This window comes from Trachurus japonicus, chromosome 12 (genome assembly GCF_045865225.1).
Source record: "Trachurus japonicus isolate A0001 chromosome 12, Traja_1.0".
Classification (NCBI taxonomy): domain Eukaryota; kingdom Metazoa; phylum Chordata; class Actinopteri; order Carangiformes; family Carangidae; genus Trachurus; species Trachurus japonicus.
The window spans coordinates 2,201,708-2,217,473 of record NC_140918.1 but is presented as its reverse complement, the minus strand read 5'-3'; the positions used below and the strand labels follow the sequence as shown (position 1 = coordinate 2,217,473).

Below are 15,766 nucleotides of genomic sequence, written 5' to 3'. Positions count from 1 at the left end.
TATCAATAAACAATACTTTTTATTGAGGTCATGGGTTCGATTCCTGCCTCAGTCATGTCATTGCTTGACTTATGATTCCAATTTTGTAATTCACTGGAATGGGCATTATACTTTGTTTGAATTCACCAAAAAATAGTCACAAGTCACAGAAAAGTCATCTACTTACTTGATGTGGCTCATTTCTACTCTTTTTTTTTTAAAGCAGAAGTCAGTGAGCCTCTTATACAGGGATTTATTGTACCCTTCTCTCATTGAATGTAACTATGGTGAAGTGGTTAGATCACTGGGCTGAAGACTTGAAGGTTGCTGGTTCAAATCTTGCCTCAACAACAATTATAGTGAATTATTTTCCCAGTCATCCTCTGTTGACTTCTGATAACTTGCTTCATGTTGAAACTGCTGCTCTCAGCCTGAAATTCACAGAAATTTTAATTGTAAGTCATTCAAGCTTGACTCTCAAGCTTTCTTGGTGTTGACACAGTGTGTTTCCAACAGGTGCAGCTTTGGGCTCGTTAACTTGTCGTTTTACAATGAACACATCAGTCTGCATTCAATTTTATCATTATTATTATTTATTTATTTTATTAAGTTATGTAATATGGTTACGGTTAGACGTCAGGGTCTGACGTCGGCTACGCAAATCTCAGTTTTTCTCTGTTTACATGCAAACGTGAAAACTGAGTTTTCCAAAATCTCCACCCTGGCCGGAGTTTTTTAAAAAGCATCGTTTTCAGGGGCGTTTTCTCCGTTTGCGTGTAAACGGAGGGTGCAAACGATGGTTAATGTCTCCGTTTTTAAAAATACCCGGGTACGTATAAACGGGGCCAGAGTGCAGCTCATCAACATACAACAGTCTTTGCAACTGTGTGTACACTGTGGCCTAGAGGCAGAGTGAAAGTCTACTGACCATGAGGTTGTGGGTTCGATTCCTACCTTGGTCAAACATTTGTATGGTGATCAGTCACTGCTTGCACTATTTGCTAATTCTGCAACAGCGTTCAGCTGCTTTCAGCATTCACACGCATTTCCATCAGGAAATGCTACTTTATCTTGTTCATATATAAAATATGTATGTAACATGTCTATAAGAATGACTTCATACTGTGAGCTCTGACTGATTGATCTTACAACATGTTATAATAAACAGTCACAATAATCAGTTTTGTGTCATAAATGTAAACTATAAAAATAATTTCCAAGAATGGAAATGCATGTGAATGCTGAAATGAAATTGTTGAAACAATGTTGAATTAACTGAAGAAACTGCTGAGGCAATGTTGAAAAAGGCTAATAAACAGTCACAATAATCAGTTTTCATGTCATAAATGTAAAATAAAGAGCGGCTCCAACAGTTTCAAATGTTTTATTACAGTTTCAGGGCTCAACAACAAAGCGTCGTGTCAATCACCCTCTTCTCTACCGTCCTTTAAATGCACAAGAGAAAAAAAACAAAATAAACAATAAAACACAGATAGTGAATCACCGATCGATACTGATCAATACTGTCTAACACTGGTTCACAGAGGGTTCATGTCTTTTTATTTTATTTATCATTATTATTATTTTTATCAATAACACATTTTTGGTTGTTTCTTTCTACAGGGAGCAGGTGGAGGTTCAGGTGTGGAGGAAGGGGGGCGGGGCTTAGACAGAACCACTTCCTGTTTGTCTGTAGCTCAACCAAATCTGTGTGTGTGTGTGTGTAGGTGTGTGTTACAGGACGGTCTCAGCACAGTGAGCCTGCAGATGTCTGTACAAGTCTCTGTGTGTCTCAGGTGTGAGGGGGCGGGGCCTGTGTTGCTGTTGCTGTTGTTGTTGCCGTCGTCTGGAGTGGAGGTCCGACTCGTTGCTGTCCGACGACGACTCCACCTGGATTCGGACCCGGGGCGGCGGCGGGCGAGGCGGCGGCGGCGGCGGCGGGCGGAGCGCTGCGGTGACGTCACCCGGGGGGAGGAGGAGGAGGCTCGTCTGGGAGGGGACGGGGGAGGGGGGGCAGGAGATCTTCAGGTGCAGAGTGATGCTGAGGAACAGTGGGGGAGGGGGGGAGGGGGGTTACACTTTAAAGTGATAGTTCAACATTTTGGCAAATTGTGCCCATCACCATAATCCCTATAGTCATAGCAGTAGGTTCGTTACCTTTAATTGTCGGTGCAAGCTATTTTTAGAACAGCGGAGCAGAGCCATGAGCTGCTCAGAGCTACGCTACGGAGGCTCATTATGGGATTTCTTGGTTTCCCTCATCAATCTCATCAAATACACAATCCAACAACTCCACAACGCTCTGGTGGACAAGTTGTGAGCTGCACATTCACCACGCTATGAGATAATAACAGAACGTTACCACACAGAGTTGTTGTAGAGGGAAATACAGAGACTGTTGATGAAAAACTGTCCCTGAAGGCAACGTGCATCAGCGGTTTTGCATGAATTTTCCCCTGAATTTTTCCACGAGAGTGTTGGACCTGGATGATGTTTGAATGAAATTTGAGAAATTTTGCCACTTGTTTCTAGAAAATTATTACCTTTTTATTTTTTATTTTTTAGAAATTTTACCACCTATTTCTAGGATTTTAGAAATGTGTAAACATTTCTGGAGAAATTAAACCACTTTTGTCCTGAAATTTTTTCTACAATAATTCTACAATTCATCTGGTCTGAGTTGTTCAACATGGAGTCATTTTTTCAAAGCTCCGCCCCCTCACCTGGCTTCACCTGAGATAACCCAGGTTAGTTATTAACACAGAGGACAAAGTCCCAGGAACAACTTTATTAGACTTTATTCGTCACAGAGCCGCAGACTGAAGAAGAGACGATCGGATTCAGCTTCAGACCAAACCAACCTGCTGACACTCCACACACTGAAGGTGAGTTTGTCTAAAACCTGGACTCAGAGTGATAATGATCTAAAATGTATTAACGTGTCAGTTCATCACAACAGCTGAATGTTCACTTGTTCCTGTTTTTCATCAACATAATAAAATGTTGTCTTGTCGTCTCCTGCAGCTACACAACAATAAATGTTGTGGAGTAGTTTCAGTACAAGCTGAGCTGGAATAAAAGTTCATATTTAGTATAAATTTAGTTCCTTTAAGTTGTAACTGAAGCACATCCTGCTAAAGTTTGATAAATGCTGCGTTTCTGTTGTCATGGTGTCTTGGACTCAGATGAAGTCTGCTAACAGTTAGCTTCACTAGTTGTAGCAACTTTAGCAATGACCGCACCATAACAAACAGCGCAGTATACGGATCCACTATCAACCGATCAAAAAGCCACCTATAGCCACAAATAATGCTTAGAACAGCACCAAACGTCATCAACAGTACAAACAGGGTCCCAGCCCATAACATGAGGCATCAAACATCTGTTAGCTTAGCCTGGTTTCTATTGAAAAGAGACCAAAACAACTCACCCACTCTCCTCCACTTATACTTATGCAGCAACTTTCTGCGTCCAGCATAGAGTCCAAGCACTGACAACACACGTCTGAGTCTGACTGGCAGTACAAACATCTGGTTTCAGCAGCCACCGACAGGCAGTGACCACACTGACCACTTGATTCCCCCATTTCCAGCACATAGACTCCACCGCAGGTCTCCCTTTTTCACTTTCGGTATTGTCCCTTCTGTGATGTCTGGCTGTTACTGCCATGGTTACAGGTAGTCAGTTGGCATTCAAGCGATTACCGAGTAAAGTAGAGTCCCGCAGCTCAAGGATGAATGTGTGTGTATTACTCCATATAATGCAGCCAAAGTTCATATGTATCTGGCCTATCAGTTTATAAAAGTTATTATCGAGTGTTCACAGGGAAATGAACGGAATTGGGCGTTTCTAACTTTATATATTTGCGGGAGAGAATCACGTAAACAAGCGCGAGATTAGATGCAACGTCACACGCGAGATCAGGACGACGTTCGTTGCTGGAAGAGACTGTAACATATAGTGAAGCAGACATCACAGAAGGGATAACAGGGCTGAGTTTTTGACAACAACAACAACGATTGGTTTCATTTCCATCGGCGCCACTATCAGTTTGAGACCGAGTTTACTGGAGACAAGCTGAAGGAAATGGAGGAGAAAAGTGAAAGAGGGAGAGACCCGGTGGTGGAGTCTATGTGCTGGAATCAAGGGTTCCAGAGTGCCATTCCGAAGGGCTGTCATTCCGAACATTTACTTTAATGTGTCGGAATGCCAGCCCTTAATTATTTATGAAAAAGGGGTGCCTTTCCGAACCTGAAAAAAATCTGCCATTAAAAGCTTTAAGGCACTGGGTACACACATCATGGCGAAAGCTTTGGTAGTATAGTGGTTAGAGCATCTACCTCCGGCGTGGGGGATCACGGTTCGATTCCCGGAGGAGTTGCATATTAGCAGAGACTTTCTTGGCCTCTACCTGATCTTTTTACTAAACTTAACCAACTCCTTTCTACATTGCCTAAACCAACCAAAGCACAAAGCAAGGACATTTATTTTTCAGCTGGAGCACCGCGGCTGGAGCAGATTCGCACCTGGGTGAAAATTTGGAGGGGGAGGGGGGGCTGTCCCCGCGGCGCGATCGTGTCAAGCCGAACAGGAAGTCAAACTACGAGAGAACCCGGTCAATTTTCAAAATAAAACACATTCAGAACAGCGGCCCCTCGGAAGGAATTTTCAGACTGGCAGACCGTCGGAATGGCGGTCCTTCGGAATGGGGGTCGCCCCCCGGAATCAAGTGGTCAGTGTGGTCACTGCCTGTCAGTGGCTGCTGAAACCAGATGTTTGTGCTGCCAGTCGGACTCGGACGTGTGTTGTCAGTGCCTAGACGCGGAAAGTTGCTGCATAGCGTATAACTGGAGGAGAGTTGGTGAGTTGTATTCGTCTCTTTTCAATAGAAACCAGGCTAAGCAAACACATGTTTGATGCCTTGTATTACGTGCTGGGACCCTGTTTGTACTGTTGATGACGATTGGTGCTGTTCTGAGCATTATTTGTGGCTATGAGTGATCAATAGAGTGCACTGTTTCTTATGGTGCGGTCACTGCTAAAGTTGCTACAACTGGAGAAGCTAGCGGTTAGCAGACTTCATCTCTCAAGGGGGGGTCTAACTCGGTGTCCTGGTGCGTTGGACCATGGCTTAAACTTACGTCGGAATATCCCTTTAAGACTCTTAACTTAACTTTCAGTATGACAAAGCTCCGCCCCCTCACCTGGCTTCACCTAAGATAAACCAGGTTAGTTATTAACGCAGAGGACAGTCCCAGGAACAACAGTTTGATCGTCATGGTGTCTTAAACTCATTTCTTCACTGCAGGCCTGTGTTTGAAGTTCTCCACTAATGAATTAAGACTCTTTATACGTTAAATGATCCACAAACAGAAACTAAACAGAGCTGTTGCATCATCCTGCAGAACTTTCAGTGTGACAAAGCTCCGCCCCCTCACATGGATCATAAACCAGGAAACTGCTGCACTTCCTCTTCACTCGCAGACTCAGAGCGGCGGACTGAAGAAGAGACGATCAGATTCAGCTTCAGACCAAACCAACAACTTCCTGTGAGTGAGTCCAGCTACAACACTGCTGCTTCAACCTGCTGACACTCCACACACTGAAGGTGAGTTTGACTAAAACCTGGACTCAGAGTCACAGTAAACTTCAGTCAAGTCAGTAGAGGAGGGAGGGGAGCCATGACTGACTCTACTTCCTGTCTGCTGTGTTTTCAGCTTCACTCACAGACTAAATGGCTTCCAGATCAGAGGAGGATTTCTACTGTCCGGTCTGTACGGAGGTCTTCAGAGATCCTGTTGTTCTGTCCTGCAGCCACAGCTTCTGTAAAGACTGTCTGAAGAGCTTGTGGAAGGAGAAACAAGATCCACTGTGTCCAGTTTGTAAGAGAAGATTGTCAAGAGACGAACCACCCCTTAGTCTGGTGTTGAAGAACCTGTGTGAGAGCTTCTTACAGCAGAGAGAGCAGAGATCTTCAGAGGCTTTCTGCAGTCTGCACTCTGAGAAACTCAGACTCTTCTGTCTGGACCATCAGCAGCCAGTGTGTCTCGTCTGCAGAGATTCAGAAAAACACACCAACCACAGATTCAGACCCATCGATGAAGCTGCTTCGAAACTCAAGAAGGAACTTGAGGAAACTCTGGAGTCCTTAAAGAAGAAGTTAAAGGGTTTTGAAGAAGTTCAAGTAAAGTTTGGTCAAACAGCAGAACACATTAAGGTCCAGGCCCGACACACAGAGAGGCAGATTAAGGAGCAGTTTAAGAAGCTTCACCAGTTTCTAGAAGAGGAAGAGGAGGCCAGGATGGCTGCACTGAGGGAGGAAGAGGAGCAGAAGAGTCAGAGGATGAAGGAGAAGATGGAGGCTCTGAGCAGAGAGATAGCAGCTCTTTCACACACAGTCAGAGCCACAGAGGACGAGCTGAGAGCTGAAGACGTCTCATTCCTGCTCAACTACAAGGCTGCAGTGGAAAGAGTCCAGCAGCGCCACCTGCTGGAGGATCCACAGCTGGACTCAGGAGCTCTGATAGACCAGGCCAAACACCTGGGCAACCTGGCCTTCAACATCTGGAACAAGATGAAGGACATGGTCTCTTACAGTCCTGTGGTTCTGGACCCAAACACTGCTCGTCCAGAACTCACCCTGTCTGAAGATCTGACCAGTGTGAGACGAGGAGACGAACAGCAGCTTCCTGTCAATCCAGAGAGGTTTGATTATGTCTACTCTGCTCTGAGCTCTGAGGGTTTTACCTCAGGGACTCACAGCTGGGATGTCCAGGTTGGAGACACTACAGACTGGATGCTGGGTGTGTTACCAGAGTCTGTGCAGAGGAAGGGATACAACATATGGTCTGGATTATGGATGTTAGGGTTCTATGGAGATAAATACTCAGCATGGTCACCATCAACTCCATGGACTGTTCTCCCAGAGCAGAAGAAGCTCCAGAGGATCAGAGTGAATCTGGACTTGAACAGAGGAAAACTGTCGTTCTCTGATCCTGATACTAACACACACATACACACCTTCACACACACTTTCACTCAGAAGATGTTTCCATTCATTAACACTAGTGATAAAGTCCCAGTGAAGCTGTTACCAGTGAAGGTGTCAGTGACAGTGGAGCAGAGCAGTTAGAGATAAAGAGGACGATCATATTTATCATGTTGTTAAACTTTTAATGGGAAAAGTCAGTTAATTTAACTAGAGCTGCAACAATAAATCAATTAATTGAACAATAAGCGATTATTAAATTAATCATCAACTTTTGATAACCTAACAATCGGTTTGAGTAGTTGCTTTTTTAAAGAAAAACTGTCCAAATTCTCTGATTCCAACTTCTTAAATGTGAATATTTCTGGTTTCTTTGTTCTGAGCTCTGACTGATTGATCTGTATCAGTACTGAAAGATTTTAAAACAAGTCATAGTCCAAGGTGTTTAACAGTCATAATTTTTTTGTGTCATAAATGTAAACTAGAAAAAGCATTGCCAAGAATGGAAATGTGTGTGAATGCCACACGCATTGCTGAAGAAATGCAACATTGCTGAAGAGCGAAATTGCTGAAGAAATGCTGAATGAGCTGAAGAAATTGTTGAAACAATGCTGAATTAACTGAAGAAACTGCTGAGGCAATGTTGAAAAAGGCTAAAGCTGAAACATAAAACTTGAAAGCTGAGAGATGAATGTCTTTCTATGGGCGAAAAGCAGTAGAAATGTTAAAAAGGTAAAATAAACTGTTGAAATACTGCATATGTAACAGTTGAAGAGAAAGAAAGACGGAGTGATTTTCTATATTTTTCTTATTGTGAACAAACCAACAGTTTCATCTGAGATATACTGTATATGCTTTTCTATTATTGTCCTTTTTTTCTGTGAGGGGTTGGTGGGCCGGGTTGATTTGTTGTTTGTTGTTCCGTAGCCTGAAAAAAGGCTCTAAATAAAGTGCTTAAAAAATAAGAAGATGTAAGTCTGGTCACACCTTATAATAATAACTACACACTATTAACCATTTATTAATTTATCAAATCAATACTACCATGATTCACATTAATTAGATGGAAACCTTTAATTAGTGATTACATTTAGTGTTACAGTTCTAGTTCATCTAAATTTATTCAACTTTAAATATCAGATATTTAAAATCAACACTGATAGAAAAGTATCAGTGAAGAATAAACAGGTAAAAGGATGTTACTCCTGACCTCAGTGTAGTTTAGTTTTTAACCAGTAGAGGTCACTACAGACCAGTTCAAATACACTGAGGGTTGGTTTTATGGGATGTTTGGGCATACAGTGTACACATGACACAATAATAATAATTCATATATAAAACATGTATTTACCATGTCTATAAGAATGAGTTCATACTGTGAGCTCTGACTGATTGATCTGTATCAGGACTGAAAGATTATTTTAAAACCAGTCATAGTACAAGATGTTATAATAAACAGTCACAATAATCAGTTTTGTGTCATAAATGTAAACTAGAAAAAGCATTTCCAAGAATGGAAATGCGTGTGAATGCTGTAACCAGCTGAACACCATTGCTGAAGAAATTGTTGAAACAATGTTGAATTAACTGAAGAAACTGCTGAGGCAATGTTAAAAAAGGCTAATAAACAGTCACAATAATCAGTTTTGTGTCATAAATGTGAACTAGAAAAAGCATTTCCACGAATGGAAATGCATGTGAATGCTGAAATCAGCTGAACGCCATTGCTGAGGAAATTGTTGATACAATGTAGCCTAGAAATCCAGACGCACCCTAGCGGCAGCAAATATATTTGCTCCGCAGGTCGGTCTAGAAACGAGCCATCGGAACCTTTTGAGTCTCGAACACTGTTTGTGTTCACCAATCACAGCCCCTCTATCTGTTAAGAGAGTCGTTGGGCGGCTTAACGCCATGACGACATACTTGCGTCGGTGAAAAACATGACAAGATGGCTTTGGCAAAGGAATCGTTTGAATCGGCGTTGGCAACGTCATCCTGCTCTTTGCTCTGATTAGTCGTAGTGCTATCCTATTGGTGCAGAGGCAGTTTGAAAGACAGCCTTCATCCCGCCCCCTGGATTGAGCCGAGGTCTACCGGCTTGTCAGACTAGAAACAATGTTGAATTAACTGAAGAAACTGCTGAGGCAATGTTGAAAAGGGCTAATAAACAGTCACAATAATCAGTTTTGTGTAATAATTGTAAACTACAAAAAGCATTTCCAAGAATGGAAATGCATGTGAATGCTGAAATGCATGTGAACGCCATTGCTGAAGAAATGCTGAATGAGCTGAAGAAATTGTTGAAACAATGTAGAATTAATAGTCATTAAATTTATTGTTACAGGTCTAGAATGTACATTTAAAATCAACACCGATAGAAAAGTATCAGTGAAGAATAAACAGGTAAAAAGTTTTTACTCCTGACCTCAGTGTAGTTTAGTTTTTAACCAGTAGAGGTCACTACACACCAGTTCAAACATGTCTTCACAGGATAATATGGTTTCTGTTCTCAAAGCTTTATAAAGTTATGTGGATTATGGGATGTATAGTATTTACTGCATGATCAGACTTTACTTTCATTGATCAATCAAACTTTTATTTATGGAGCACTTTTCATACAAGAAGCTGCTCAGATGATAAAAAAAACCCCAACAAAAAACAATTTGAATTTGCAGTGGGGAAAACACTAGACAGTGAATAAAAACTAAGATAAAATAGGTAAATAGAATAGATTTAAATACATGAATGAAACAAAATAGATCAATAAAAGTATGAAGAGACCAGAAGAAACTGGAGGTGATAATGACAGAAGAAGAAGAGGAATGTGTTTTGTGAAAGATAATTTGTCCTCCTCAGTCTCCTCAGACCTCGCTCTGTCTCCAGTTGATCTTGTGTGGGACGAATCGGGTCAGTCGGTCAGAAAACAGCAAAAAGACCCAAAGACCAGCAGTACAGCAAGGGGAGGTAAAACCCAAATACTTGATAATTATAGCAAAAATGTATCTGACCCATAATCTTGTTTCTTTTGTTGCAAAATGTATACATACATACAAACACACACACACACACACACACACATATATAGGCCTATATCCTGAAATATTTATATCGTTTGTTTTATTTTTTCCCTGATGTTTTGATGACCTATACTCTGGTCCTGGTTTGTGTGATTCTCTTCTTGACGTCCTGTAAGCCCATGTGGGCTGGGCTTACGGTGTATGCATGACACAGTAATAAAAATTATTTAAATAAATAAGGTATGTATAAAATATGTAACATGTCTATAAGAATGAGTTCATACTGTGAGCTCTGACTGATTGATCTGTAGATTATTTTAAAACCAGTCATAGTAGAAGATGTTATAATAAACAGTCACAATAATCTGTTTTGTGTCATAAATGTAAACTATAAAAAGCATTTCCAAGAATGTAAATGCATGTGAATGCTGAAAGCTGCAGAACGCCATTGCTGAAGAAATGCTTAATGAGCTGAAGAAATTGTTGAAACAATGTTGAATTAACTAAAGAAACTGTTGAGGCAATGTTGAAAAAGGCTAAAGCTGAAGCATAAAACTTTAAGACTGAGAGATGAGTGTCTTTCTGTGAGCGAAAAGCGGTAGAAATGCTAAAAAGGTAGAAGAAACTGTTGAAATACTGCATATGTAACGGTTGAAGAGTTTGAAGAAAGAAAGATATACACCTGATATACACACCTAATATTAAATTATTTCATTTTTCCAATCTGTCATTACAAATCATCATCTTGGCCTGGCTTGTTTTTACCCATTTATGTTTTTTAGCGGCAGACTGAAGAAGAGACGATCAGGTTCAGCTTCAGACCAAACCACCTGTGAGTGAGTCCAGCTACAACACTGCCGCATCAATCTCTCTTTCTCAGTTTAGCGCCACACTTGATTCAACACTTTCAACTATTCAGCTATCATCAGACATTCCTGTACATCCTCTCTTTGTCAATTTCTTTGCATAATTTAGCACGGCTTAAGCAATGGCTTTCAGCAATCACTAGCATTTTCCTTACGGAAATGCTTTTTCTAGTTTTTGGTTCTTCTCCAGATGATAAAATGTCAAAAGTTGAAAAGTGATTCTTGTTTAATTACATATGTGAAAAGTTTGTATCTGTCCATTTGAAATGATCTAAAATGTATCAATGTGTCAGTTCATCACAACAGCTGAATGTTCACTTGTTCCTGTTTTTCATCAACATAATAAAATGTTTTCTTGACTTGGATTCATATTCAGCTTTGTCTCCTGCAGCTACACAACAATAAATGTTGTGGAGTAGTTTCAGTACAAGTTCCTCCAAACTGAGCTGGAATGAAAGTTCGTATACTATTTAGTATAAATTTTGTTCATTTAAGTTTTATCTCAAGCACATCCTGCAAAAGTTTGATAAATGCTGCGTTTCTGTCGTCATGGTGTCTTGGACTCATTTCTTCACTGCAGGCCTGTGTTTGAATAATGAATTAAGACTCTTTAGACGTTAAATGATCAACAAATAAAAACTAAACAGAGCTGTGTATCATCCTGCAGAACTTCCAGTGTGACAAAGCTCCGCCCCCTCACCTGGCTTCACCTGAGATAAACCAGGTTAGTTATTAACACAGAAATTTTTTTTACCTTTTTTTTTTCCAGAAATCATACATCTTTTCTCTAGAAATCTTTTAACTTTTTTTTTTTTTTTCGAAATTTTACCACCTATTTCTAGAATTAGAAATGTGTAAACATTTCTGGAGAAACTGAACCACTTTTTTCCTGATATTTTTTCTACAATATTTCTACAATTCACTTGGACTGAGTTGTTCAACATTCACTCATATTTCAAAGCCCCACCCCCTCACCTGGCTTCACCTGTAATAAACCAGGTTAGTTATTAACGCAGAGGACAAAGTCCCAGGAACAACTTTATTGGTATTTGTCTGTCCCGGAGCGGCAGACTGAAGAAGAGACGATCAGATTCAGCTTCAGACCAAACCAACAACTTCCTGTGAGTGAGTCCAGCTACAACACTGCTGCTTCAACCTGCTGACACTCCACACACTGAAGGTGAGTTTGACTAAAACCTGGACTCAGAGTCACAGTAAACTTCAGTCAAGTCAGTAGAGGAGGGAGGGGAGCCATGACTGACTCTACTTCCTGTCTGCTGTGTTTTCAGCTTCACTCACAGACTAAATGGCTTCCAGATTAGAGGAGGATCTCTGCTGTCCGGTCTGTACGGAGGTCTTCAGAGATCCTGTTGTTCTGTCCTGCAGCCACAGCTTCTGTAAAGACTGTCTGCAGAGCTGGTGGAAGGAGAAACAAGATCCACTGTGTCCAGTTTGTAAGAAAATATCTTCAATGATTGAACCACCTGTTAGTCTGGTGTTGAAGAACCTGTGTGAGAGCTTCTTACAGCAGAGAGAGCAGAGATCTTCAGAGGCTCTCTGCAGTCCGCACACTAAGAAACTCAGACTCTTCTGTCTGGACCATCAGCAGCCAGTGTGTCTCGTCTGCAGAGATTCAGAAAAACACACCAACCACAGATTCAGACCCATCGATGAAGCTGCTTCGAAACTCAAGAAGGAACTTGAGGAAACTCTGGAGCCCTTAAAGAAGAAGTTAAAGGGTTTTGAAGAAGTTCAGGTGAAGTTTGGTCAAACAGCAGAACACATTAAGGTCCAGGCCCGACACACAGAGAGGCAGATTAAGGAGCAGTTTAAGAAGCTTCACCAGTTTCTAGAAGAGGAAGAGGAGGCCAGGATGGCTGCACTGAGGGAGGAAGAGGAGCAGAAGAGTCAGAGGATGAAGGAGAAGATGGAGGCTCTGAGCAGAGAGATAGCAGCTCTTTCACACACAGTCAGAGCCACAGAGGACGAGCTGAGAGCTGAAGACGTCTCATTCCTGCTCAACTACAAGGCTGCAGTGGAAAGAGTCCAGCAGCGCCCCCTGCTGGAGGATCCACAGCTGGACTCAGGAGCTCTGATAGACCAGGCCAAACACCTGGGCAACCTGACCTTCAACATCTGGAACAAGATGAAGGACATGGTCTCCTACAGTCCTGTGGTTCTGGACCCAAACACTGCTCACCCAGAACTCATCCTGTCTGAAGATCTGACCAGTGTGAGATATGGAGATAAACAGCAGCTTCCTGACAATCCAGAGAGGATTGATTATTACCCCACTGTCCTGAGCTTTGAGGGTTTTAACTCAGGGACTCACAGCTGGGATGTCCAGGTTGGAGACGGTACAGACTGGGGACTGGGTGTGATAACAGAGTCTGTGGAGAGGAAAGGGTCCAACATACAGTCTGGATTGTGGGTGTTATGGTTCGATGGAGATAAATACAAAGTAAAGCCACCATTAATTCCATGGACTGGTCTCCCAGTGCAGAAGAAGAAGAAGTTCCAGAGGATCAGAGTGAATCTGGACTTGAACAGAGGAAAACTGTCGTTCTCTGATCCTCATACTAACACACACATACACACCTTCACACACACTTTCACTCAGAAGATGTTTCCATTCATTAACACTAGTGATAACCTCCCAGTGAAGCTGTTACCAGTGAAGGTGTCAGTGACAGTGGAGCAGAGCAGTTAGAGATTAAATAATCATCAACTATTCTGATAATCTAATAATCGGTTTGAGTTGTTTTTTTTAAAGAAAAAAGTCCAGATTCTCTGATTCCAGCTTCTTCAATGTGAATATTTCTGGTTTCTTTGTTCCTTTATGACAATAAACTGAGTCTCTCTTTGGTTTGTGGACAAAACAAGACATTTGAGGACATCGTCTGGTGGTTTGAGAAACACTGATTGATGTTTTTCAACATTTTTTTTAACCATTTTATTGACCAAACAACTAATTGATAAATCGTTTAAATAATCAACAGATTAATCAATAATGACAATAGTCGTTAGTTGCAGCCCTAAATTTAACCTGTAAAACTGCACCCGTCCTCCTGCTGTCTCAGTATTACTTTTCCTTTTTCTACGACTTTTCACATGTAAAATACTTTCACTCTTTTTTGAGTAATTTCACATTATGTTCGTTCGTTATTATGTCTTTGTGTGGGGTGATGAGCAAAAAATGATAATTACTTTCAATCAATATTGGATTAGTTTATCATTGACCAATCTTTATTTTAAATTCCTCTCCAGATCAATTTTTTTAAAGGCATTTTCTATCAATAAACAATACTTTTTATTCCAAATTTGGGATAAATGTTGTGTGTAGTTTATAATAAAACAAAAAGTGTTCATTTTAGTCAAACACACACATATAAATAGTAAAACCAGAGAAACTGATCATTTTGAAGTGGTCTCTTAATTTTTTCCAGAGCTGTATATACTGCTTTTATATTATTGTCCTTTTTTTCTGTGAGGGGTTGGTGGGCCGGGTTGATTTGTTGTTTGTTGTTCTGTCACCTGAAAAAAGGCTCTAAATAAAACGCTTAAAAAAAAGAAGAATATGTAAATCTGGTGACTCCTTATAATAATAACTACACACTATTAACCATTTATTAATTTATCAAATCAATACTACCATGGTTCACATTAATTAGAAAGATTTAATTAGTTATTACATTTATTGTTACAGTTCTAGTTAATCCAAATTTATTACATTTTTCGGATATTTAAAATCAACACTGATAGAAAAGTATCAGTGAAGAATAAGCAGGTAAAAAGTTTTTACTCCTCACCTCAGTGTAGTTTAGTTTTTAACCAGTAGAGGTCACTACAGACCAGTTCAAACACACTGAGGGTTTGTTTTTATGGGATGTTTGGGCATACAGTGTACACATGACACAATAATAATAATTCATATATAAAATATGTATGTAACATGTCTATAAGAATGAGTTCATACTGTGAGCTCTGACTGATTGATCTGTATCAGGACAGAAAGATTATTTTAAAACCAGTCATAGTACAAGATGTTATAATAAACAGTCACAATAATCAGTTTCCAAGAACGGAAATGCGTGTGAATGCTGAAATCAGCTGAACACCATTGCTGGAGAAATTGTTGAAACAATGTTGAATTAACTGAAGAGAAACTGCTGAGGTAATGTTGAAAAAGGCTAATAAACAGTCACAATAATCAGTTTTCATGTCATAAATGTAAAATAAAGAGCGGCTCCAACAGTTTAAAATGTTTTATTACAGTTTCAGGGCTCAACAACAAAGCGTCGTGTCAATCACCCTCTTCTCTACCGTCCTTTAAATGCACAAGAGAAAAAAAACAAAAAAAACAATGAAACACAGATAGTGAATCACCGATCGATACTGATCAATACTGTCTAACACTGGTTCACAGAGGGTTCATGTCTTTTTATTTTATTTATCATTATTATTATTATCAATAACACATTTTTGGTTGTTTCTTTCTACAGGGAGCAGGTGGAGGTTCAGGTGTGGAGGAAGGGGGGCGGGGCTTAGACAGAACCACTTCCTGTTTGTAGCTCAACCAAATCTGTGTGTGTGTGTGTGTGTGTGTGTGTGTGTGTGTGTGTAGGTGTGTGTTACAGGACGGTCTCAGCACAGTGAGCCTGCAGATGTCTGTACAAGTCTCTGTGTGTGTCAGGTGTGAGGGGGCGGGGCCTGTGTTGCTGTTGTTGTTGTTGTTGCCGTCGTCTGGAGTGGAGGTCCGACTCGTTGCTGTCCAACGACGACTCCACCTGGATTCGGACCCGGGGCGGCGGCGGGCGAGGCGGCGGCGGCGGGCGGAGCGCTGCGGTGACGTCACCCGGGGGGAGGAGGAGGAGGCTCGTCTGGGAGGGGACGGGGGAGGGGGGGCAGGAGATCTT

At 41.1% G+C, this 15,766-nt stretch overlaps 2 protein-coding genes across 2 annotated transcripts; both read left to right on the top strand.

Moving 5' to 3' along the window:
* Nucleotides 1-5,515: 5,515 nt before the first annotated feature.
* LOC146976805 (nuclear factor 7, ovary-like) lies at nucleotides 5,516-7,209 on the top strand. The gene has a single exon (XM_085792577.1). The coding sequence runs from the start codon at nucleotides 5,714-5,716 to the stop codon at nucleotides 7,109-7,111; it is 1,398 nt and encodes a 465-aa protein (XP_085648703.1). The 5' UTR covers nucleotides 5,516-5,713; the 3' UTR covers nucleotides 7,112-7,209.
* Nucleotides 7,210-12,156: 4,947 nt separating this feature from the next.
* Nucleotides 12,157-13,764, top strand: LOC146976804 (E3 ubiquitin-protein ligase TRIM39-like). The gene has a single exon (XM_085792569.1). It carries the CDS (start codon nucleotides 12,157-12,159, stop codon nucleotides 13,558-13,560), a length of 1,404 nt encoding a protein of 467 aa, XP_085648695.1. The 3' UTR covers nucleotides 13,561-13,764.
* Nucleotides 13,765-15,766: the final 2,002 nt, after the last annotated feature.